This window comes from Alexandromys fortis, unplaced genomic scaffold (genome assembly GCF_014885135.2).
Source record: "Alexandromys fortis isolate MF-2015 unplaced genomic scaffold, M_Fortis_MF-2015_v1.1 scaffold_118, whole genome shotgun sequence".
In the NCBI taxonomy this organism is placed as follows: Eukaryota; Metazoa; Chordata; class Mammalia; order Rodentia; family Cricetidae; genus Alexandromys; species Alexandromys fortis.
The window spans coordinates 2,053,476-2,078,191 of record NW_026068010.1 but is presented as its reverse complement, the minus strand read 5'-3'; the positions used below and the strand labels follow the sequence as shown (position 1 = coordinate 2,078,191).

Genomic DNA, 24,716 nt, shown 5'->3' with positions numbered 1-24,716 from the left:
GTCACCCATATGAAGTATGATTAATAAAAACTCAGAGAGAGAAATTGGGGTTCAGCCTGAAGAGCCAAAAAGCAAAGCAGCCAGTCACTGGCTCTTATCTCGACCTCAGTCCAAAAAGGCGATCCTGCCTCCAGGAATCTCAGAATGAGACTGTGTCTGAGAGCTGTCTCCTCCCTTTTTATATCTTCTCTAGTTCTGAGATTAAAAGCATTCCCTGCTACCGCCTGGTTTCTATGGCAGCTGGTGTGGCTACTGGGATTAAAGGTGTGTGTTACTGTTGCCTGGTCTATAAGGCTGGCCAGTGGGGCTGTTTTACTTTTCTGATCCTCAGGCAAGTTTTATCTATTAAAATACAAGTGAAATGCCCTTATGTCATCTTGTCACGTGGCACACAAACTTGGACTATCAGAACACGAAGCGTCACGAGGCGGCAGCACCGCCAACAGGATAGGTTACTGACAACCCGCTCTGGCATCCTTGTTAGAATCTTCCCGAGTCTAGGGAATATCCCAGCAGGGAGCCATGCCGAATCGTGGGGCTGAATGAAGTCACCTAATTTCCATGCTTCTGCCACGACAGGCTTCACTATTCATTTATTAACTCATGTACTCAGTTATTCATCTGTTAATTGAGATAGGGCCCTGCTATTTTGTCCTGGCTGGACTGGAACTTGCTGTGTAAACCACGCTGGCTTCAGATCCACAGAGCTCCACCTGCCTCTTGACTGGTGGGATGACATCTGCATAGCATCCTGCCCAGCTTCTGCAGGACCTCTCAGATCTGCTCTTTTAGAACTTAGCATCAGTATACAATTGCACTCAATATTGAGACCAAACAAAAAACAAGTGTCCAAATACTGTCATCGACTTCAATCTCTAGTCTTCCTCCTAAATCTCTTTTTCCCCTATGCATAATCTTTTAAAAATTCATAGTTTATTTTTCTATTTCTTATCTTAGTATAAGCAGATAAATGGTGTCACATGTCCCTATTTAGAGAAAACCATTCCCCATCTTAGGACAGCCATACTACCGAGCGTCCTGGAAGTGCTTCTGTCCAGTCCCTAGGAACAGGCAGGTGAGGGGCTTTCAGTCCTCTTCAACTCTAGACACCGATGCGCTGGATTTTTGTTCATCTGTTTTTGGGGAAGATTCCTAGAGCCTACATCGAACAACACATGCATTTGTGATTCTGCAGCCTGCGGACTAAGTCCTCTTTAGGGCAGTGTAATATTTTTTAATCCTGACAGGAATGCCCCAGGAAGGCTGTCATTGGTATATAGCATCTGTCACACTTCGGGATTTTTGAAGCTGTGATTCTCTGTCTGTCTAAAATACCTGATTGGTCTAATAGAGAACTGAACATCCAATAGCTAGGCAGGAGAGGGACAGTCAGGTGGGGCTGCTGGGTAGAGAGCATAAATAGAAGGGAAAAATAGAAGAGAGAGGAGTGTGGAAAGGAGAAGAGGCTGCTGGGCGCCAGCCACACTGCCACAGACATGGAATAAGCAGGGAAGAAGAGAAATACAGAAATAGAGAAAGGTAAAAGTTCAGAGGCAAAAGGTATTTGGGATAATTTAAGAAAATCTGGCTAGAAATAAGCCAAGCTAAGACCAGGCAATCATAAGAAAGAATAAGTCTCCATGTGATTATATGGGAGCTGGGTGGCAGGCCCCCCAAAGAGCAAAGATAAAACAACAACCACAGCTGCACAGGGCTTGTTACATCTTTCAGCCCACAGTTCATCATGAAGAGAAGTTGGTGGCCACTGATGCAGAGGCCACAGGAGAATGCTGCTTCCGAGCTTGCTCCCCAGGGCTTGTTAAGCAGGCTTTGTTACACATTCTGGGAGAGCAAGCCCAGGACTGCGCAATGTCCAAAGTGGGCCAGACCCTCTCACATCAATCATTAACCATGAACATGCCCCAAGGCTTGCCTATAGGCGCTCTGGTGAGGGCATTTTCTCAGCTGACATTCTCCTTTCCAGATGAGCCAAGTGGACAGAAGAACAACAACAACAAAACTTAACCACGCCTTGCAGCTCGCAATGCCATCCAGTTCTTATGCATGCACAGTGGTAGACAGCTGGCTATAATCACAGGAGGAAAATAGGGAGGAAAAAAACCACTGATCTGAACGCGCTCTCTACAGTGGATCCGGGCTCAGCCTCCGTTCTGTCTTCACAATGCCGAACTTTACAGTGGAGAACTAGGAACCATACCCACAGACATTGCTAAGGGGGACAGGTTCCTTGTGTGAGATATGGAGGAGGAAAGCAAGACGGAGCCAAACGTGGGCCACCTGGGCAGTGTCTGGCCACAGTGGCCTTCTCTGGAATCCCTGCACACGCGTGGGGCATGGAGAGGCAGGTTGTCTGCGCTACTTAAATGGAGCTAGTCACAACCATGGCTCTGGAGCCATTGCTGGAACACAAGCTACCCAATCTGCTGGGATCTGTCCAGTTTTGCCGGTTTAAGTTCACAGCCAGCAGAGGGCAGCAGTTCCCTTTGCGTTCTGAGGCCCTGGGTGAGCTTGCCCTAAAGCCTTTCAAATGGTTTCAAGAGCCAAGGTTTGCCCCTAGCCAAGGGCCAGACTTCTTAAAAACAGCTTGGCTCTTGCTTCCTCAAATGAAAATGGTGTCATTGAGAGGGTTAGCAGACAAGCGGAGGAGAGTGTAAACACACAAATATGTTGTAGTATTTATTAACTTTAAATGCCTCTTACTAGACCTGGATGGAGGTGGGTGGTCCTTGGACTTCCCACAGGGCAGGGAACCCTGATTGCTCTTCGGGCTGACGAGGGAGGGGGACTTGATTGGGGGAAGGGGAGGGAAATGGGAGGCGGTGTCAGGGAGGAGGCAGAAATCTTTAATAAATAAATAAATTAAAAGAAATACCATGACTAAAAGCAACTTACAAAAAAAAAGAATAAATCTTTGCCCTCTTGATGAATATTAAAAAAAAAAAAACTCCTCCGTCATCTCTTCTAAGCAGCTGTTGGACAGAGGGACTTTCAAAGACTCCACTGTGGAGCTCCTGAGAGGCGGAAGGTCTTACCAGCAGGCGTGGAGGTGGATTTTGGTGCTGGAAGTAAACTTCTGCGTGGTGTTGTTGCATTGGAGGTAGATGCAGGGGCTGCCCGGCCGGCTCCCTTGGGTGTGTCCTTAGAAGGCAGAGTTGGCTTCAGAGGTGGCTGCTCTTCAGTCCCAAAGGTGGAGCCTGTGGGAGGCAGAGAACAGGTTCATTACAACTTCGCGAAAGATGGATGGACCCACCTGCCATTCAGGCTTGGCCAGCCAATCCTAAGGCCGCCATCTGCTCAGGAACACACCTTTCAGTGGGTGACCTTGAAAAGCAATCTGCTGGAAATGGCTGTGGGAAAGAGCTCTCTTTAGTCAGGACGTAGTATCTGTGATTCTGACCCTCTGCAGTGAAGGGAACTGTACAAACCGTATGCCCATGTGCACACATGCACACATATATTTTTTACATGTATCTGTAACACTGCTGTTACAAGCATCAACTGGGGAGCTTGTGGGGGTGGAGGGAGCAGTGTTCTTCTGAAATAGAGTGTGAGACATGGAGGAGAGTTGGGAGTAAAAACACAGTCCCCCGTGGTACCCAGACCCCCTGTGGATATTAACACAGGATGGTAGATGATCAAGGTCCTTGTGTGAAATGGTATGATGTTCGCATAGGTCTATAGAAGCTCCCGTGACCGTCAGATCATGCCCAGAATTTTGGTAATGCCTGCGTATTAACAATACAATGTAAATGCTATGCAGAGAGATGTTATGGCTGAGGTTTAGGGAGGAATGACAACGGACGTTCTGAGAATATTGGCACAGACACAGTTTTTGGCTGAGAAGCTTTTCTCTGCAATTGGTTAATTCACAGATGTAGAACCTACAGATATCCAGTGACGGGGGTTACATATATGTCTCCCTGGCCAAGGACATTTGTTTCCAGAATCTGGGGAATCCAGAAGAGGAGGCCTGGGGTGGGGGCGCAGGGTAGGGGTTAAGGGTGGGGGAGGAGGTGGGGATGTAGGGTGGAGATGAGAATGTAGGGTGGGGTGGGGATGTAGGGTAGAGGTGGGGTGGGGATATAGGGTGGAGGTATAGGGTGGGATAGGAGTAGGGTCCGAGATGGGGAAACCTTCCAGATGCATGGGGCATTTGTTCTAAGGCCAAGAGTTCCTTGCATTGCTACTTTATTTACTTATTTTTACTGAAAACTTTAAAATTTTATTTTAGGGGTGTTTTGCCCGCTTGTACCTATGCAAGTCACATGTGTGCAGTGCACACAGAGACCAGAAAAGGGCATCAGATCCCCTGAGACTGGAACGACAAAGTTGTGCAAGTCATCCCGTGGGTGCTGGAAATTGAACCCAGGTCCTCCAGAAGAGCAGCCAGGGCTCTTAACCACTGAGCCATCTGCCCAGCCCCAGCTTTACTTATTCAGGAGGCAGAAGGAATGGATGGGTAGCTGCAGTTTGCTACCCAGAGAGAAGCAGTCTCTGTCTGGAGGACCGTTTGTCACAAACTGCTCCGATACTCTGAGGATCCAGGACCCTGAAGAGCAGCTTGGGTCTGAGTCCAGTAGAAACAGTGTGGCCTGAACTATTCTTCTGCATCTTCTGAAACTTTGTATGTGACCCTTAAAGACAACGATAGTGGCCTTAAAAGAGAAGGCTTCCAAACGCCCCTCTGGGAGGAGGAGGTATGGGACCTCTTCTGCTAACTGCGAGAGGCTGATCAGGGCTCATTTGGAACAAACCTGCCCATTTGTGAAAAGCAAGTGATGATAGCTGGAAGACAGACAAGGCACTGGAGAGAGACTAAATATCTTTTCATCTCTTTGAAAGGAGGGTCACCATATTTCACTTATATTGGCCTGCATAAAAATGATGACATTGTTAAAATGGCCTCAACATTCATGGTATTTTGAGATTTCATTCAATTATTTGGAGTCTGAGATCATTGCTTTTCTCCCCAGAAAGTCCTGAGTGTCTTAAAATTGGTGAGACTGGTGTTGTTCAGGGAGAAAAGCCACTTTAAGAATGACAGATAAAGAACTGGCTACTGCTTGGAGCAGCTGGCATGGCACAGTTCCCTTTGGTCACTGTACAAGGTTTAAACAGTTCCAAACCCCTAAGAGAATGTGCGAGACCTCCACAAGCCCACAAGTAGCACCAAAAGTCCACATAACAGGGTCTGCGGAGCCAGTATCAGATAAAGAAGCATGCGAGGAGCCTGTGAAAAGCCAGCGCAGTCAGTGATGGGAGGGGACATAAATCACAGGAGTAAAAGACTGAGTGGGCCCAGAATTAAACAGCTATCGCTCAATCAGTCAGCGCCTGAATTCAGAGACGTTCTAAGCTCTTGTGGGGGTGTTTCAAAGGTAAGTGGGGCTCAGCTGCTGGAGGTAATTCACGGGGAATCAGCTGATGTGCACCCCGCTGCCGCCACCATAATCTATTCAACGAAACACGCGGTGGAAACGAAATAGAGTGCTCAAGTCCCCACACTGTCTTTTATTTAACAATTTATCAAACATTTCTTAAGACCAGACTATTTTTCTTTTGGTAACATTTGCAGAGTTCAAAAGCCCTGTTATCAAATCGTCTCCCAACTGGCGTCACGTTGTTATACGCAATTTATCCAGTGAACATGTCAATTTAGAGACTTGGCTGTCTTCCAGGATGGCAAGGACTTGCTCCGTGGGTCAGGAAGCTATGCACTTTCCTTTGAGGCCAGACCTCTACCACCTTGAAAAGAAGAAAAGTATAAAAAACGTAATTCCACCCACCACTGGTATAATATGGCTGGTAACAAACAGGCCCACTCTTTGAAAACTGGCTCCTGTTGGCCAGTCATCAAAGATATCTGTTCAGGAGGAGAAAAGCATCCTGAATCTGAAAATGGCCCCTGAAGTCTAGGGATGTCCACGTACTTGACCCCATGGGGACAGCATCAAGCTCTTGCTTGGGAAGAGTTTAAAAAAAAAAAGATTAGCAACATGGCATCTAGGCATCTAGGCAACTAGCAGTGACAGGTCCCACTTAGCCATCTCGTTCCTGTGAACCTCCACCGCTCTGGCCTGAACGAGGCAGGCAATGTATCCACCTCTTCACCTCACCACAGGAGAGCAAGAACACCAGCCAGGCACAGACATGGGAACCGTCCAAGGCAAAGATACTGTCTCTCACACTGGCTACATCCTTGTGTTGGTCTCTTCATTCAAGGGTGTGTGTGTGTGTGTGTGTGTGTGTGTGTGTGTGTGTGTGTGTGAAAATTGGCATTATAGACTACCATGAGAATTGAAGGCTAATGCCAGGGGACTTTTAAGTTGATGAGTTGATGCAGGGGTCTGGAAGGATGATTCAGCAGTTAAAAGTTCTTGCAGAGGACCAGGGTCCAGTTTCCAGCACCCATATGATCACTCTCGACTGACTGTAACCCTAGCTCCAGGAGAACAGGCACCCTCTTCTGGCCTGCTTGAGTACTAGGTACATACATGGTATACACACACACATGTAGGCTAACCCTCAGACATAAAATAAGAAAATGAAAAATTAAAAAAAGTTCTTGCAGGAGTTAGTGCAAGACAGCATATTCCTGCCTGGTACCCCGGGTGCTCTTATGTCTTAGTTATTAACTTGCATGCTGACTTTAATTTCCACGGTCAGTCATTTTAATAAATCCATTTATCCAAGGGGCTTGGGAAGTCTTTGAAGATTAACATCAGATGGCCTGCAGTACATAGAAAGAGAAAATGGGGGAACGGCGAGGAAAACCCAATCATCCCATCAGGATAAAAGGCTCAAGAAAAGATGGAATACAATTGCTTTAATAAAATATGACGAGCCATTTCACACAGAAAATGGTAGGAATAATAGCAAAATGGATTGCCAATCCCAAGGAAGACAAGACAGTACCCATCTCGTTACTAGTAAACTGATTGGACAGGAGGAAATGTGTTCAGCTGCCCTAAGCCTCCACACACGCGGTCCAGATTGCTTGTAGGGATTCACCTACAGACAGCAAAGCGAACGCGGGTGACATCCGCTCTTCCACACTGCAGTCCGATGGCTGCGTTACTAGTTGATCTGAAGTCTCCATCAGGCTGTAGAGTTGAGATGCTTTCTTCTCAGCTAGTTACCGATACTCAAGTTTTCCTTCTCTTCCCTAAGATGCCCTGGATGGGAGTTTACCCGGCTTTATACCGAGTTTATTCTAGTTCTTTGTATATGGCAGATGGCAATCTTTGGTTGGCTGTATATTTTCAATATTAAGTGGTTTCTCACTAAAACGTGACTTTTTTTTTTATAGCGCTTCTTGAGCAGAGACTAGAATCTCTGTGAAAAAATAATGGACCAAGGTTAGGCAAGACAAATTTTTAAACGGTCTTCTTTATTCTTCCTTTTGTTGTGGACTAGTGTTTTTTTGCCTGCTTTTTGCCTGCAAGTACGCACATGCAGTGCCCTTGGAGGCCAGGAGGGGGTGTTGGATCCCCTGGAACTGGGCTTGCAGATGTCTGTGAGTCCTCACGTGCATGCTAGGAACCCAACCATATCCTCTGCAAGAGCAGCCAGTGCTCATAATTGCTGAACTCTCTCCAGTCCAACCAAGACAAATTTCCAAGTAAGAATACCAAAGATGGGAGACTCATCTGGTATTTCACTCTGGAGTGAACACACTTGGAATGGTATTGGCTTCAAGAAAAGAAATCAGTGAAGTAGAACAGCTCAGAGGCGAAGCTTCGGATGACAGAGAGTCAGGTCTGTTCAGGCCTTTTCCTTTAGTCCTGGATGTAAAGTGAACTACATTCCCCATCCTCCCTGCTGACGCCTGTGATCAAGTTCAAGCAAATGGGCCGAGGCCATAAATGATGTCCTTCTGTCTCAGGCATGGTCCATATATTCCTCCCACGACAAGTTACTATACCCCATCTACCAGACGAATGTCTCTTGAGCACATGCGTGCACGCGCATATACATGCACATACACACACACACACACACACACACACACACACGAAGAGTTATAATAAAATGTATAGACAGACAAATGACCAACAGTTCTGCTTGAGGTATATGCCCAAGAGACATGAAATCACATATACAGCCTAAAATCTGTGCATAAACATTGATAGAGACATAATTTATGACTGAGTGGAAAAACCCAAATGCTCATCAAACAATGAATGGAAGAAAATGGCACATCTAGACAACAGTATCAGCCAGCTGTCACAGGAAGGAAAGAAAGACTGGCATGTGCTAGTTACTACAGTTAGCTTTGAAAACACCATGCTAAGTGAAAGAAGCCATATAGAAAGGGCGAGATGCTATATGGTTTCATTTATTTGAAATGTCCAGAATGGGTCATGTTAGGAGGTAGGGACTGGGAAATGGGGAGTGGTCACCTGACAGGCATGGAGTTTCTTTGGGGAAAATGAATTAGAGATTTTGTTTTATGTCCCTATAAACACACTAAACCCATTGGTTGTACATTTTGAAGGGTAAAATTTATGGCCTTTGAATTATATCTCAACAAAAAAATACCTTATTCTGTGGTTCCCTCATATAGGCCTTAATCTAGTTCTATGCGCTATACCTTGCATGGAAGCTACAAGGGATCCCAACCAGTTCGCTTTGGGTTCTTCTGTCTTCTGGTACAGACAAAAAAGAAGAAAGCTCCTCAAAAACACTGCACATTCCCTCATCCTTGGTAAGGAGGGTGATAATTTTATTCCTGGATCCTGTCCCCCTCCTCAGACACCCCTACCAAAGAGCATGATTATGAGCCAGTCTGACCTACCATGACAGCCACTGTCTGCATGTGCTCTTAAATTCAGGAGCTGCCTATGGAAAGAGGCCTTTGCCATGACTGAGCGCTAGGCCTCTCTACCTTTATGACTGGGGTGAAAACATGAAACAACAGGTTTCACGCTGCCTTGGCTTGTTACCCCTCCGTGGCCAGCGGTGTGAGGACGTAGTGGTATCCTCACTGTGGCAGATGAGTCAAGACTGCCCAAGCGCTGGCTACTGAATACTGACCTTCCTGGGATCCAGCATTTCTGGTCTTTAAAATCTTCAGTTTCTGAGTTATAGCAGCACAGATCAAGGTATTCAGACTCAAATCAGGAGAGTCTACCCCAAAGAAAGACTCCTGCAGAATTCTGGGCACCGGGAAGAGCAGGGGAAGACTTCGCTATCACCCTGAAGAGTACGGCGTGATGCCACACCACCTGATGCAGGCTGGGCCTCAGGACCCCCCGTCCGCAGACGTTCTTCTCCAGTCCTCGCCTACCGGGAAGGCCGACCTGAGACTGTGACTCCTAGAAATGGAAGGGAAGCTGGAGCCATGATACCTCAACAATACGCTGCCTCAGTGAGATCTGAGCAATGGCAGCTCCAGCAGACAAGCTAACATGGAGGGGTGCAAGTCTCATAGGGTCCCACCCGAGGACAAAGAGCTACGGATAACTGCTGACATCTGAGAGAGAGAGAGAGAATTAGCCTCTCCCAGGGATGAGACCCCTAACTTGACCACCAAGTGACTCAGCGCGTTGTATTTGTATAATGATATGTGTGTGTGTTTAACAATAATGATTAAAAAAAAAAAGGAGGCCATGAATTTGAGAGGGAGTAGGGCAGGCATGGGAGGAGCTGGAGGGAGGAGAGAAATGATATAATTATATTTCAATTTTTAAAAATTCAACAAAAGGAGAATTAACAGCAAAGAGGGTCAGAACTAGCCAGAACAAAACGAGCTTCTCACAGAAAGGGGAAGTTGTAAAAAAGGCAGAAAGCTAATAATAATGTAGGCATACTATTGCAAACTCTAAGACACATATTTTATTGATTTTGAATACTTATCCCAAGTAGGATGATTAAGCTACTCTCTTGACTGCTTCTTTCAGGACTATTCCCAAGCAATCAGGCTGCATAATGTTCTGTGTGCATGATTAACCAACTGATGCATATTTCATTCATTTAATGGCATTTATAACTTGGTGACAAAATTCAGCTGAATTATTAAAGTACTAACTGAATGTTTCATATCCTGTGTTTTGCATATTTTAACTTCTGTGCTGGGGCTGGCTGGCATGCGGAATTTCCCTCATGGGATCAGCCTAGGTCACCAGCTGGTGGCACTCTTGGGAGAGGTTTGAAAACTTTGGGAGGTGGGACTTAGCCATAGGAAGGTTGTGTGTGTGTGTGTGTGTGTGTGTGTGTGTGTGTGTGTGTGTGTGTATCCTGGTATGCTATTCTTAGTCTCTTCTTATTACACTGTCTACTTCCTGTGGAAGGAGCTCCTCTGCCATATTCTCCCACCACCAATATGTTCTTTCAAAGGACACTGGGACAAGTAACTGTGGAATAAAACCCTCTGAAACCATTAGCCAAAATCAAACCTGCCCTAAGTTATGTCAGACAGACAACTAACACACTGGGTACATATGTGTGTTTATATATGCATATATATGTTATGTATGTTTCTATCTCATACTAAGGGTGAACTGGACATCTCAGTAACAAACTCCAACAGCTGCTATTATTAGTATTGCATGACCATGTGGATGAGCTACCTTTCCTGTGGCTGTGACAGAATAGCTGTCTGAAGCAACCTAAGGAAGGAGAAATATTCTCATGGTCGGGAAGGCATGGAGGCTGAAGTGGCTAAGTTCATGGTGTGAGAACTCATGGCTTATTCCTGTCTTTGTGGACTGGACTCAGAGTACCCAGGCCAAGACCAGAAGCAGCTATATTACATTCATGACCTACCCCCAGAAGCTTACATCTGCTAGCTAGGTCACAGTTCCAAAGATGCCCAGACAGTTCCTCGAGCTGGGAACTAAGGTTCAAGTTCATGAGGTGCTGATGGGTATTTGACAGTCACCCTGTAGCATCCCACTGTTGATCTTCATAAGCTCATACCTATCTTGTCACGCAAAATGCACTCCGTCCAACTTCAGGGGTTCCCGTAACTTGGTTTTTAAAGATTTGTTTATTTTTACTTAATGTGTTTTGGTGCTTTTACCTGCTTATATGTATGTGCCTCCACCATGTATGTACAGTATCCAGGAGGGTCAGGAGAGCATTGGGTCCCTTGGAACTGGAGTTACCATTCATTGGGAGCCACTATGTGGGTTCTGGGAATCAAACTCAGGTCCTTTGCAAGTGCAATATGTGCTCTAAACCTCATGGTCACACAGATGGCCCTGGTTGATTGCTGGATTACAAAATGAAAGAAATCATGTGAAATATATATATATAAAGGGTGGGAGGGCGGTGGAAGAGTGGCCAGCATGGAAAACAAACACATGTGAAATGGCAAATAATTAGCAGTAATTAAAAATTCCAGCGGAAATGATAAGAGGACACGAGAAGCAAACAAACCCACGGAGGAGTTTATTAAGAGGGGTTGTGCTCAACGGGCTCGAGGAAACAGTGTGGAAAGAAGGAGGGAGTAAAAATGGCATGTCCAGCTTTTAAAGGCTTCCTAGCACATACGCACGAGGGGAAAGCCTACGTCAGATGCTGATGACAGACAATGCCACGCGTACAAGAGCTTTTGCGTGGGCACGTCAGAAGCTGATGACGCAGATGGTGGGCGACCCACGCATGCACACATGGGGTACATGTGCCTGCTTTAGAACCCGGAAGTGCAGCCTTACGGGTGGCTAAAAGAATTACAGTAATAATACCTAAAATGTTTAAATTCAGAAAGAAAAACTCAGCAGGGCAAACACAAACTTTTGTAGGTACATGCACAATGTCCAGGGGTCAGGGTGACATCATGGGAGTTTGATTTGAGGGTGGTCACCCTCACCCTGATTGTCTTCCCTGCTTGCCTTCTGTGACCTCATCAGGCAAAGCAGAAATTGTAGACAATGGGATTTGGCCCCATGGCTTCTGGTCCTGCCAGACACAGGATGTATTTGAGGAACACCTGCTGTCTTTGTGAATCAAGTACTGGATGCAAATCTGTCCCGTGGGACCACTGGGTCCTGTCACAGCTATGTCTCTTCCTCAGACCTTAAATTCAGAGTCCCTACAAGCAGCATGCTTTAGTCAGCACTTCCTGTGGACACCCCCAGCACTTCCTGTGGACGCCCCCAGCACTTCCTGTGGACGTCCCCAGCACTTCCTGTGGACCCCCCCCCCCCGCACTTCCTGTGAACTTATGCAGTCTGTGAATAAGGCATGCATACTCGCTCGTATACCCCACAGCGAGTTAGTTTTGGAAGCACTTTCAAATGATTCAAGCCAAACCAAACCAAAATGAAAAACAGAGCTAGAACTGGGACTGTAGCTCAGTGATAGAACACGTGCTTAGCATGTAGAGGACCTTGGGTTTGCTCTCCCCAGAGCATAAAAATGACTTTTTAAAGGAGAAAAAACAGTTTGTCAAAATTCAGCGGGTTTTGCTGGTGCCCATGTGCTTCCTGCTCAGGCGAAGAACTGCTCACCTGATTCTTTTCTCCCATGCTAGACTTCAGCTCTTACTTTCGGCTCACCTCATGCCTTAATGTCTGGGCTCGACAGTCTCAGAAGCTAAGTGTTAACATCACCTCAGCCTCATCCCCTACATGTTCAAGTTAAAGTGTTTCCTTAAGAGGATCACACACCAAGACCAGGCTGGATGCATCCAATGAAGATGACACCTGAGAGGACACAGCACAAGAGCCATCTCGACAGAAGCAGAAAAGGCCTAGAACATAGGTCAGTTAAGAGTCCCGAGAAGGCAGGATAGAGGGAATTACCTCATCATAATTCAGTCTGTCTATGACAGGCATTATACAAAATAGGCAAAACAAGCAAAACACTCCATCTACAATCTAAAACAAAACAAGCATGTTCACTTGCTCCACCTTGTTCTATATAGTGTTCAAAATCTTAGAGGAGAAAAACGAGAGGAAGAAGTTAAAAACAGAAAAGAAAGAAGGCAAAATATCCCCATTTGCAAGTATCTTGACTATACTTACTAGACCCTGAAGACCCTGCCAGAAGATTCTAGAACTGATAAGCACTTTCAGCAAAATAGGATAGAAATCAATGTAGACACACAGCAACATTTCCATATTCCAACAACAAAACTGCCTAAAAAGAAACCAGGATGAAAACTCCATTAGCAACAGTGTCGAAAAATGAAGCACCTAGAAATGAAGCTGTCTAAGGGAGTAGAAAATTTCACAAGGAAAACTTTAAGATACCGAACAAAGAAACTGAAGAAGGAATTGAAAGATGGAGAGCCTGCCCATGCTCAGGGATCGGTAAAGTTTATACGGTGAAAATGTTACCAAAATCTTAGAGGAGTATAGACATTCACTGCCATTCCTTCCAAAATGCCAGTGAAATTTTCCACAGAAATAAACAATAGCAAACAATCTAAAACAAAACCCCAAACGGAAAAACACCAATTCTACAATTCATATAAAGTCTTAGCAGAAAGGATAATGCCGAAGGCCTTCTACACCTGGTCTCAAATTATATTACAGAGCGAGTTACAAAGCCAGAATGGTACTGGGACAAGGCAGACACATGGGACAGTGGGAACGTAACCAAAGACCCAGATATAGCCCCACATAGTTAAAGTCTCCTATTTGTTTATAAAGATGTCAAAGTTATACCTCAGAGAAAAGAAAGGCACATTAACACGTGGTGCTTGGAAAACTGGATGTCCATACATAGAGGAATGAAGCTAGCATTTGTGTTCTCTCTCTCTCCCCATTCCGAAGAAAACAACTCAAAATGGATCGAAGACATTAATGTATGGTCTGAACTCTTCTGAAACTCTGAGAGGAAAACACAGGTAAAATATGTCAAGACAGAGGCACAAGCCAGACAATAATCTCCCCAAATTGACAACATTACATTAAAATGAAAAACTTCACAGCAAAGAAGCAACCACCATACTGAAGAGAAAATCATGGAACAATAGAAATCTTTCATGTCCCCACATCTTTCAGGGGATAAGGGCACAGGATCTTGAAAGAACTCTAAAGTTTCAACACCAGTTAAAGGATTCAATCAATCAATGGGCAATTGAACCTGACAGACAGCTGTAAAAAGAAAAAATTCAAGAGCAACGATAGTGCCCAATATTCTTAGCCACTAGAGAAATGCAAATTCAAACTTCAACGAGCGCCTATCTTAGCCTAATAGGTATCACCCAGAAGACAAACTAGCAAAGGGTGATGTTGGGGAGGCAAATCAGCATGCTGGTGAGGATATAAATGTGTGTGCTTCTGCTGCGGAAATCAGTATGAAGGTTCCTCATGAAGCTAAAAGCAGACTCTTATCATATGACCCAGGGATACCACTCCTTGGTATGCACCTGACGAATTCCAAGTCAGCACAACACAGAGACACAGCCATACTTACTGTACCATCTGAGAGGGTCGAGATACAGAACCAGTTATCCATCAACAGGCTAGTGGATAAAGAGAATGCAGTATGTAAACACAGAGAGTGTTATTCAGATATATATATTGGTCAGAAATTGGTCAGAGCTGGAGAATAGACGGGAGGAGACGTCACCACACTAAGTGAAATAAGCCAAGCTCAGAAAGCAAATATGCTTTCTTTCATATTCTGAATCTAGACCTAAGCCCATACCTGTATGTGACATAGAACAGCCTGGCTATCCCATGAAGATGGGATTCCTTTTTATAAAGATTTATTGTTTTGTATGTCTATCTGTGTTCTGGCATGACTTATATGCAACACATGCATGCAGTGCCTTAAGAAGCCAAAATGGGGTGTCACATCAGAGTTGGCAGATGGTTGTAAGCCACCATGTGGGTACTGGGAATGGAACCTGGGTCCTCTGTAAAAGCAGCTGTTGCTCTTAACTGCTTAGCCATCTCTCCAGCCCCAAGGTGGGATTTCTTATAGTTGTAAGAAGAACTACATTTGGCAGCCTTTTGGAACAACAAGAAGCAGAAGACGGACTATTTGGAATACAGGAGGTGACCAGCGATGGTGGCCGAAGGAGCTGGTGGAAGGGTGGATACAAGGTACATGTGTATGCTGATGTCATATGGAAACCTACTATTCTATATACTAACAGAAAATTTAATTACAGGAAAAATGACAAAGGTGCTCAGTGCACTTCCTGGTACACCAGCATTGGGGAAGTGGCCACACGGGCTTTGATATACCCAGGAACCCAGCATGGCACCTTGTGCAGAGTCTGTCAGTCCAGCTGTTCTGCCTGCTGTCTTTCATCTGCTAGATCTCCCTGGTCTCCCTATCTTCCCAAGAAACCCGCAGTGGTCCCGCGCAGGAGGCTGGCTTTAAAGAGGAAGCACTGGGAATTGTTCCCTCTCGGCCCATCTTTTCCCCAGTAACCTGCATCCTAACAATCTGAAGAGCATCCATGGCAGCTCAGTTCTCCTTTGCTCAACACAAACTTGAATTTCTTACTGGGCTAAGAAGTAGCCTCGGAGCCTTCTCCCACACAGAATTCTGGGTGTGCGGGAAATTATATTCACCCAAAGATCAGAGACTATTAGCCCACCCATCCAAGGCTCTTTTGAGGTATGAGGAATACCTACACCATCAGGTGCCTATTAGGGGGAAAAAATCCTTCTATGTCCACAAGAATGTGCTGGATTCCTTCTGTAGAGCCCAGACTCCCAAAGGTTCCTGGATACATGGTGACAGCAAGGCCTTTAATGGTCAGATCCCAGAATGCCAGGCAGTGCCATTGCAAAACCCACCCTATTTCAAGGCAAATCCAGAAAGCAGTGGCTTTTAATAAGTGCTCTTCCATAAGGTTAATCAGAGAACTAAAAGAAAGATAGGCAAAGTACATTGGGGGGGGGACCTGGTATTTAATGGATGCTGACTGTCAAGCCGATTCAGCATTGCATGCTGTGTGTGTCTGCTTGGTTCCTCTGTGGTGTGAATATGGTGCTCACTCACCAAAACTCACAGTGAGGCTCATTTCTGCACTTCAGCAGTGTTGGGGGTGGGGCTGGTGGATGTGTCTGGCTTACAGGGGCAGAGCCCTCATGAAGGGATCACTGGTTTTCTATCAGAATGGCCTATCTGCTCCTGGAGTTTGGCCCCTTTTCTCTGTCTTTGTTCTGTGAGTCTGTTGGCTTTTCTGCCACACTCACAATAGCACCAAGCCCTCACTACAAGGTGAGTAGGTATCACGCATGCCAAGATGCCCATGGCTTTCCAAAGCATGAGCCCAGACAAACTTCTCTCCTTTAGAAGTCACCCAGTCCCAGGCACTCTGGCATAGCTGTAGTGGGAAGATTAACAAAGCTCCTTTGTGGGTTATCAAAACTATTCAAATAAAGATGGCTGTTTACTAAACGATGCCACGATGAGGGGATGTCTATATGGACTCTCTCTGTCATAGAAGCACTCCCAAAGGGTCAACGCCAGCATCACCAAACCCAGGACTTTTGAACTCTTGGCACATTAAATGACTCAGAGCTCTCCTCTGCTCTGGTAAATTCTATACTGTTTCTCAGGACCGCTTTGACAAAACCAATAGCATAGTCAAACATTGAGGGCGGCTAGTTACTTAAGAGACCGAGGGCTCCTGAGATACACCCAGAGATCTTTGTGGAATTAAAAGCAACAGTGTGCCATCCCTCTGTTCTATCTGTTAGACTTGCTGTAGCAAATCCTTCTTAAAGCCTAAGTCATCATTATCCACGAACACCCGTCCTTTGGTTCTTCCTCTTTGACTCCTTTAGTATTTACTATCTTAGGGAGACAGTGAAACTGTAGCATTTTAATTATGTGCTTGATATGGGAGTTCTGAAAAGATAAGATCATATGATTTGAACTCAATTTAAATTCTGTGTAAGGTATTAGCACGATGTAGGGAATTACAGAAATGATCAAGGGCTTTTATACAGCAACACTTACTAAAAGAACTCTGAGAAAGTTGGCTATCGGATTTCTGGTCTAAATTTTTTTTTGGTCACAGATCTATTTAATTAACCATTTTGAGAAATCTGAGGTATTCATGAATTTATTCCATGCCAGACACTTTTATTGAGCCCTAATTTGGCAGTAAACTCCTTTGGGATCTTGAGAAATCAATTAAGTATTAAAAAGTGAGTCACTATAACTAAACCCCAAGCTCTTTCCCATGTATGTACAGATACCTCAGCTGCCAGGAGCCTGGTTATTCCATCAAGGTGAGATCAAATGTAGGTCCTTTTCAAGAGCAGTCATCACTCTTAACTGCTGAGCCTCTTCTCCATCCCGAGATGGAGTTCTCATAAAAAGAGTGGCCTACTTAGAAGCCTCTAGGAAATGTGAAACCTTAAAGAGGGGAGGGAATTTTAACAGCCTCCCAGGAAATGAATACCATGTTGGTTTTGTGTAGGTGTGGCAGATGGCAAATCAAAATAGCACTTCTCCCTTGAACTCTAAGCAATATCGTCTCTCCCTCCTGGGTTCCAGAGCATTCCATCTCTTCCCTTGGGGTCTCCAGGGATGATCACTTTCACATCCTCTTTCAGCATACTGGCTGCATTTCTCTGCACAGTTGCAGGACTCCTACTTATGCCCCGCATCTCTCAACTCTAGCTGCATCTCAGACCAACCAGTGCGTGTTGTTCCTGTGCATTCCTGGGTATTTATCCTCAGCCCTGGCCTCAGCCACTGGGTAAATGAAGGGTTGTACTTGTATTAGTATAAAATGAGCCCAGTAGCATAGAAAATTCTGCAGGGTTGGCTTTCCAGCTAAAAGCACCCACTTGCTTCTTAGGCTAATTCTCTGGACCAAGGGGAAGTGGATAAACACACCTTTTCAATATTGACACCATGTAATAGCTGTTCAGAAATGGAGGCTCCCTGCTGCTCATATTTATGACTCTGCTTAGAGTCAGCCAGAAGCTAGAAAGTTGTGCAGAGCTATCCCAAGTCCCTGAGAGCTGGACTATGCTCCAATAAAAGGTATCTCACTGACATGAATAACGTCTGCTAGGGAATATTATTTTAAGGTGTGTTACTTGTGTTTATGCGGCGGAACATTTGTTTAATGATGTAAAGCTGTGTTGCTTTGTTTATGCTGCATTTGTTTATCTCTGTGAAACTGTGATTCTTTGCCTGTCTAAAACACCCGATGGGCCCAATTAAGAGCTGAACGGCCAATAGCATGGCAGGAGCGAGGACAGGTGGGGCTGGCAGGCAGAGAGAATAAACGGAAGGAGAAATAAGGTAAAGAATGAGTAATGAGAAAAGAAGGGGAGGAGGACATCAGGGGCCAGCCACCCAGCCAGCCATGGGGTAAGAATGAAAGTAAGATGTACAGAAGTAAGGAAAAGAAAAAGCCTCCCTCTGTGTTTACTTGGGATCTGCGTGGTGGGTCCCCAAAAGAGCAAAGAGCAAAAAGTAAAACATCACACAATGAAGAACTGTATTGGGGTCGAACAGGAGTGGGAGGGTGGTGGGGCTACAGAAGAAATTTACTTTGCAGACTAGAGGAGACTCACCCCTTCACCACAGAGTCCTCATGCTATGCGGAGACTCAGTTTTGTTTTAAATACAATGTTTCCCATGTTCCAGGAGGGCTTAAAACCATCTATAGCTGAAGAAGTCCCTGAACAACTGATTCTCCTGCCTCTGTCTCCCAAGTGCTGGACTGAAGGGGGAGACATCATCTGGTTTTATGTATGTATATATGTGTATATATGTATGTGTGTATGTATGTGTGTATGTATGTATTATGTATTTTGATTTTTCGAGATAAGGTTTCTCTATTAACAGCCCTGACTGTCCTAGAACTTGCTCTGTAGATCAGGCTGGCCTCGAATTCACAGAAATCTGCCTGCCTTTTCCTCCCATGTGCTGGGATTAAAGGCATGCATCACCACCATCTGGCTACATCTGGTTTTAATAAACATTTTTTAAAAATAAAATTCACATTATTAAATGAACTCACATTAAAAAAAAAAAAACACCAGGCAGCTAGATCCAGGTAGCCATTTGAACTGTGAGATGTTCATTGAGAAATGTAGAATTTGAGATTGGGCAAGTATTTGTTTGAATGGCTACCTTAACCTACTTATTCTGGTGCCTTAGTTATGGTTTCTATTGCTGTGAAGAGACACCATGACTACAACAACTCTTTTGTTTTTGTTTTTGTTTTTGTTTTTGTTTTTTCGAGACAGGGTTTCTCTGTGGCTTTGGAGCCTGTCCTGGAACTAGCTCTGTAGACCAGGCTGGTCTCGAACTCACAGAGATCCGCCTGCCTCTGCCTCCCGAGTGCTGGGATTAAAGGCATGCGCCACCATCGCCCCAGCTAAGGAAAATATTCCATCATAAGGGCTCACTTATATAGTTCAGAGGTTTAGTCCATTATCATCATGGCTCAAAGCAAGGCAGCATACAGATAGACATGGTGCTGGAGAAGGAGCTGAGAGGTGTTACGTAACTCTTGACTCACAGGCAACAGAGAGTGGTCTGTCTCACTGGGTGTACAGCTTGAGCATATATGAGACCCTAAAGCCTGCCTCCACAGTGGCACCCTTCCTCCAATAAGATCACACAACAAGGTCATGCTTCCTAATAGTGCCACTCCCTTTGGGGGCCATTTTCTTTCAAACCACCACATCTAGTAAATAGTTAAGACATGAAGATTACTAAATTCATATTTTTTTTAAAAAAGTGAATTCTGCCTTTCTCTGCTCCAGCTGGGTCTCCCCTCTAATTAGAGGGCCTGTGGTGCAGGAGAATTGTCTGTATTCTGTCAATCATGTTTTAAATAAACGCTGATTGGCCAGGCAGGAAGATAGGTGGGAAAACCAAACAGGAAGTAGAAATGATGCAATCAGAACAGGAGAATTCTGAGAAAGAGAAAGTTGATTCCTTCCACTCCTGCCCAGACCACCGAAGCAGCAGGATGTGATCTGCCCCACTGAAAAAGGTACTGAGCTACATGGCTAACATAGATCAGAAAAATGGGTTAATCAAGATGTGAGAGTTAGCCAGTGAGAGGCTAGAGCTAATGGGCCAATCAGCTTATAATTTATGGAGACCTATGTGTGATTTTCTTTGGGGCTAAACAGCTGGGGGTACCAGGCAGGACAGAAACCCCCAACAAGCAGGGCCCTAATCATGTTACAGGCCTGTGATCACTGAGCTGTATGATCACCAAGCCCCATGGGAGATGTACCACAGCACTGAGGACAGACATGTTAATGACAACCATTAACTCCTCCTCATCTGCAAGCTCTTTGGTAACCCCAAAGAGCAATGTCAGGACTTAGAAACAAACTTACCTTGGATTCCAGGAACAAGAGAGCTTCATCCCCCCCCCACACACACACACACAAAGGAAAGTGATTATCTGTGACAGTGATGGATGATGATATGTATGGAACAGAGGTGACTGTTATGGGAACCAGATTGCTCCTCTAGAGTGCCAACAGAGTTGATAACCTCATGGGGCCACCTGGAATGGAGACGGTGATCAACTGGGCGTAGGCTGACCTGGACTATTTAATTATGCCTCTTCTGTCCTCTGCCCCAATGCCTCCTGTGCTTAAACCTAAAACTCCCATCAGTATACAGAAGACAGACTTGGGCGTCACGAGGACCCCTTCATCCACTCTTCAGCTCAATGTGCCACATCGACTACATTTTTTTCTCTGTCTTTCACACAAAAAGAAGAAGAAGAATCATGTACCTGTTATCCGATCTATGGTAAATACTAAAGGAATGGCAGACCCTTCAGCAAGCCACAGATTTCACGGCTTTGGCTTATGGATGCAATTGTTCTTTTGAGAGACTCAATTCCAAAAGCTGAAGGCCTCCTCCACTCGAGCCAATCAGTGACGCTAGTGCTGGGGTCTGGATTGAAAGCATCATTGGTTCCCAATCACAGGAGTTTGGTCTATCACATGGAATCAAGCAGTATTTATACCATCTTCTTTTTTTTTGGCCAATTATTATAAAGTCTAATGAGCGTCATAACCCACATGCAACCTTCAAATTTTATGAGAAATAAGCAAAGGCTCGGGTTTATCACTTTCTGTAAGGAAATCTCCCAAGGAAGGAGCCAGCTTCCTCAGCAGGAGCCTTCGGTCGCAGGCAGTCAGGTCTTCTGGGCTGCTCAGATTTATGGCTGACATGGAGGGGACCAGAGGCCTTCACATCCTAGGTCACCTTTTCCCTCTTCAGCTGCTTTCCTCCTGGGATCCTCCAACAAGATCAAAGTGCTACACCCGCTGAGGCCTTGCCCCATGTGGAAGCTCTGAGGCAGAACCCACATCAGGGCTTCCTTTCCACTATCAACCTCACCTCCTTTTGGTTACTCCTTTCTTCCACCTCCTTTAGGTTACTGCTAAAGAACTATCTGAACAACGCAGACATGTTCATCAATGGGAAATACCTAGCAGTCAAAGCACTTAACACTTACAGATGAGAGTTTAGCCACTGCAGCGTTTTAATTAGTGCTCTTCGTCTGAATGCAGGGCCGGAGGTGACACGAAAGCTTGCCTTGACTAAGGGACAGTTGCTCTGGGCCAGGTAGGCTGGGAGGGGTAATTGCTGTGTCCCAGCTGGACAGTAAGTCACAACAGCAGAGTGTACAAGAATGACCAGCCTGCGGGCTTAAGCAGAAATGGAATAAATTGTTCTCTAAAATATGTATGAAATGCAACATCTGCCGGGGCCTGCTTCCCTACGGAGACTTCTGGTTCTGCGAGGCAGATGATAGGAATGAAACCCTAGCCTGCTCCAAGGAAGGAAATGTTTATTTGAAATAATGGCAAATTGTGCTCATCCATGTGGGCCTACACTAGCGCCCCCTGGTGGGTATACCTCACAACACCCCAAACTGTGACTATGATGGATTTTATTCCTGAGTTAATGTTCTTTGGCCCAGGTGACATAAGAAAGGAGAATATTCCATAATCATATGATCCTTTTAAGGACAGACGGGGATGTCGAAAATTCGAAGCCTAAGAGTAATTCAGCTAGCTTGAAGGTTAGGAGGTAAGGGTGGCTAGTCTCTAACTGCAGAGAGCTCTCTCTGGACTCCCAGTAAGCAACCCCAGGCAGTGAATTCTGACAACGAAGAGTTCATAAGTGAATTCTGCCCCAGATGCTGGAGCTGAGACATCAGCCTAGTCAGGGTTTTCAGACTTGGGCAGAGAAATGACCTCTGCTACACGTAAGCTAATACGTAGGTGACTTGGGTCCTGAGGTGTGTGGGGACCGAATGAGGGAAAACAGGACCTCCTAAAGACTACACGTACACCAACCATCACCAGTGCTGGTCTGGCATAGTGTGGGGCGAACTGGGTCTCCAGGGACAGAGAGCTGCCCAGCAGAAAGGATACTCTGAGCCTTCAACTCACTGTGCTCCAGACGGGATGGGCTTATGCACCCTCCCTTATGCCCTGAAACCACGTGTTCCATCTGTATTGGCTTGTGCACCCGCCCTGATGCCCTGAAACCATGTGTTTCAACTGTACGGGCTTGTGCGCCTGCTCTGATGCCCTGAAACCACGTGCTCCAACTGTACGGGCTTGTGCACCCGCCCTGATGCCCTGAGACCACATGCTCCAATTGTACGGGCTTGGCACCTTCCCCGATGCCCTGAGACCACGTGCTCCAACTGTATGGGCTTGTGCACCCGCCCTGATGCCCTGAGACCACGTGCTCCAACTGTACGGGCTTGTGCACGCACCCTGATGCCCTGAAACCATCTCCTTTAGTAAATTCACTGTATTTCGGTAAGACGGTCTCAGAGAAACGTCATAATCTTTCTGAACGGAAATTTCCAAATCTTTAAAAATGGGTTCTGGTTAAAAATCAGGAGAAATAAACATGTAGCAGAGGCGTTGACACAGAACAGATAGTCAATAAATACCACTGTAGCATGATTTGCATTACTATGACAAATACCTGGGGGCAAATCAACATTAAAAAGAGCAAGTTTGTTTTTAATTCATCATACGAGAGGTTTCAGGCCATGAAGAGACTGCTTTGAGCCCATGGTTTATCTCAGGGTCTGGTGCAAAACAAGAAAGAGAATGAGGGGCTTCAGAACAAAGACCCACTGATCCTTTTGAGGGCATGCACACCTTACCCCCCCCCCCTCTCCGATGACCCAGGAACTTTCACTAGTCACCATCTCTTATAGCTCCCTCCATACAGAAGGGCTTTTGCTACTTGCTTGCCTCCAAACCTTGGAGCAACCTGCTCCATTCAGAGAAGCAGAACTGTGGCTGAGTGAGTGAGGGTGGTGGGTCTGATAGATTACAAAGGCAGTGATGTAGGGTGGGAATCGAAATCTGAGTCTGTCTGATTGTAGGTGAGGATGTTCCACAGTCGGCAGAGTTGCTGAAGAGATGGCACAAGGGCTAAGGGAGCTTACTGCTCTAACAGAGGACTCAGGTTAGTCCCCAGTACTCAAATCAGGAGACGCACAAACACCCTTGACTCCAGTTCCAGGGGATTAACGCCCTCTGCTGGCTCCCACGAGCACCTGTCTGCGAGCGATGAACATAAAGTCACGCAGACACACACACACACACACACACACACACACACACACACACACACACACAAAGTTACCAGAGCTGCCCCAGAACCTTGATGGCGTTTCCTGCATCTGAATAGCCCAGAATTTGGTTTTAGTTACTAGATTCCCCTTCTAAAGATGGCTGTCACCTTAACATCGCCACCATATCTGCCCCACTGACAGCAGCAGGCGCCCACCAACCACAGGGAAGTGCTCCATCTCCTTCCTGTCATCTTCAACGCAGTGTGAACAAGATAATTGTACATTTAATTTGCAAAGAGAAAGTTTTAGGATTTTTAGTGCAGTCCTTAGAGATGCACGAATCTAGTTGTTTTTCTAGGATTACTTTTTTTTTTTTCTGTTTTCCAGACAAATGCAACTCTAGCATGAATGGTGGTACTAAGGAGCCAAAGGAAATTCAAGTGCTCATATTTTTCCTTTTCCAACTTTCTCTCGGTTTTCTTCTATAGATCCCATCAGCTCCTCCGTTTAGCTGCTCCCGGGTTAACCAGATGTCTCCAATGAGTGAAGCACAATCTTGTCTCCCCAAATTTGACTATAGTTTTACACGGAGCTAGTCAGAATTTTAATTCCGGGATAAGTGTATGACAGGTGGGGCCCCACTAACAGAAACTCGCCGGGCTGTAGGGCCAGTCCTTACTTCATCCTGTCTGAAATGGCAAAGTTCCAGATAAATGCCAACAACAAGGGTCAAGGCTCATCAAGTCCCTTCCTTACCCTTTCCCCACCGGGATCCTTCTGCCTCCACCTACTTAAAACCCATCTTGGCTGGTCCTGCTTCCACTTGCTGTCAGCCTTGTGAGGTGTGATTACAGAGGCTGCATTGGGAACTGTACCTGTATGCTCCACAGGGGAAGATCATTTTGTTGGTGTGTAGGAAGCACTCAGAATACAATTCCCAGGGTGCCTTGCATCCAGATGAACAATTTGGGAATCTGTTCTTTAAGAAGCCATGGTGTGGCGTTGTAACTTCAAAAGCAAGAAGGCTTGGAGGAAATGAGGAGGAAAGCGAGGACTCTGGCCATCCGTGCCAGGGAGCCGTGCTGCTGGCTCCACGCCAGATGCCAGGCATTTCTGGATCAGGCACACAGAAAGCTGGGAACCTGAAGGATGAGATGAGGTGGAGGTAATGTGAGCTGGCAGTGTTTTCCTGTTTCTGTGAAGTGGCCCTTTATTT

At 45.6% G+C, this 24,716-nt stretch overlaps 1 protein-coding gene across 2 annotated transcripts in view; it reads right to left on the bottom strand.

Moving 5' to 3' along the window:
• Mtus2 (microtubule associated scaffold protein 2) overlaps window positions 1-24,716 on the bottom strand; it is a 368,119-nt gene that overhangs the window by 110,473 nt on the left and 232,930 nt on the right. For both annotated transcript variants that reach the window (XM_050161972.1, XM_050161973.1), the window contains exon 5: window positions 3,054-3,215. In XM_050161972.1, coding sequence (XP_050017929.1) covers window positions 3,054-3,215 — 162 coding nt within the window. The remainder of the gene's footprint in view (window positions 1-3,053; window positions 3,216-24,716) is intronic.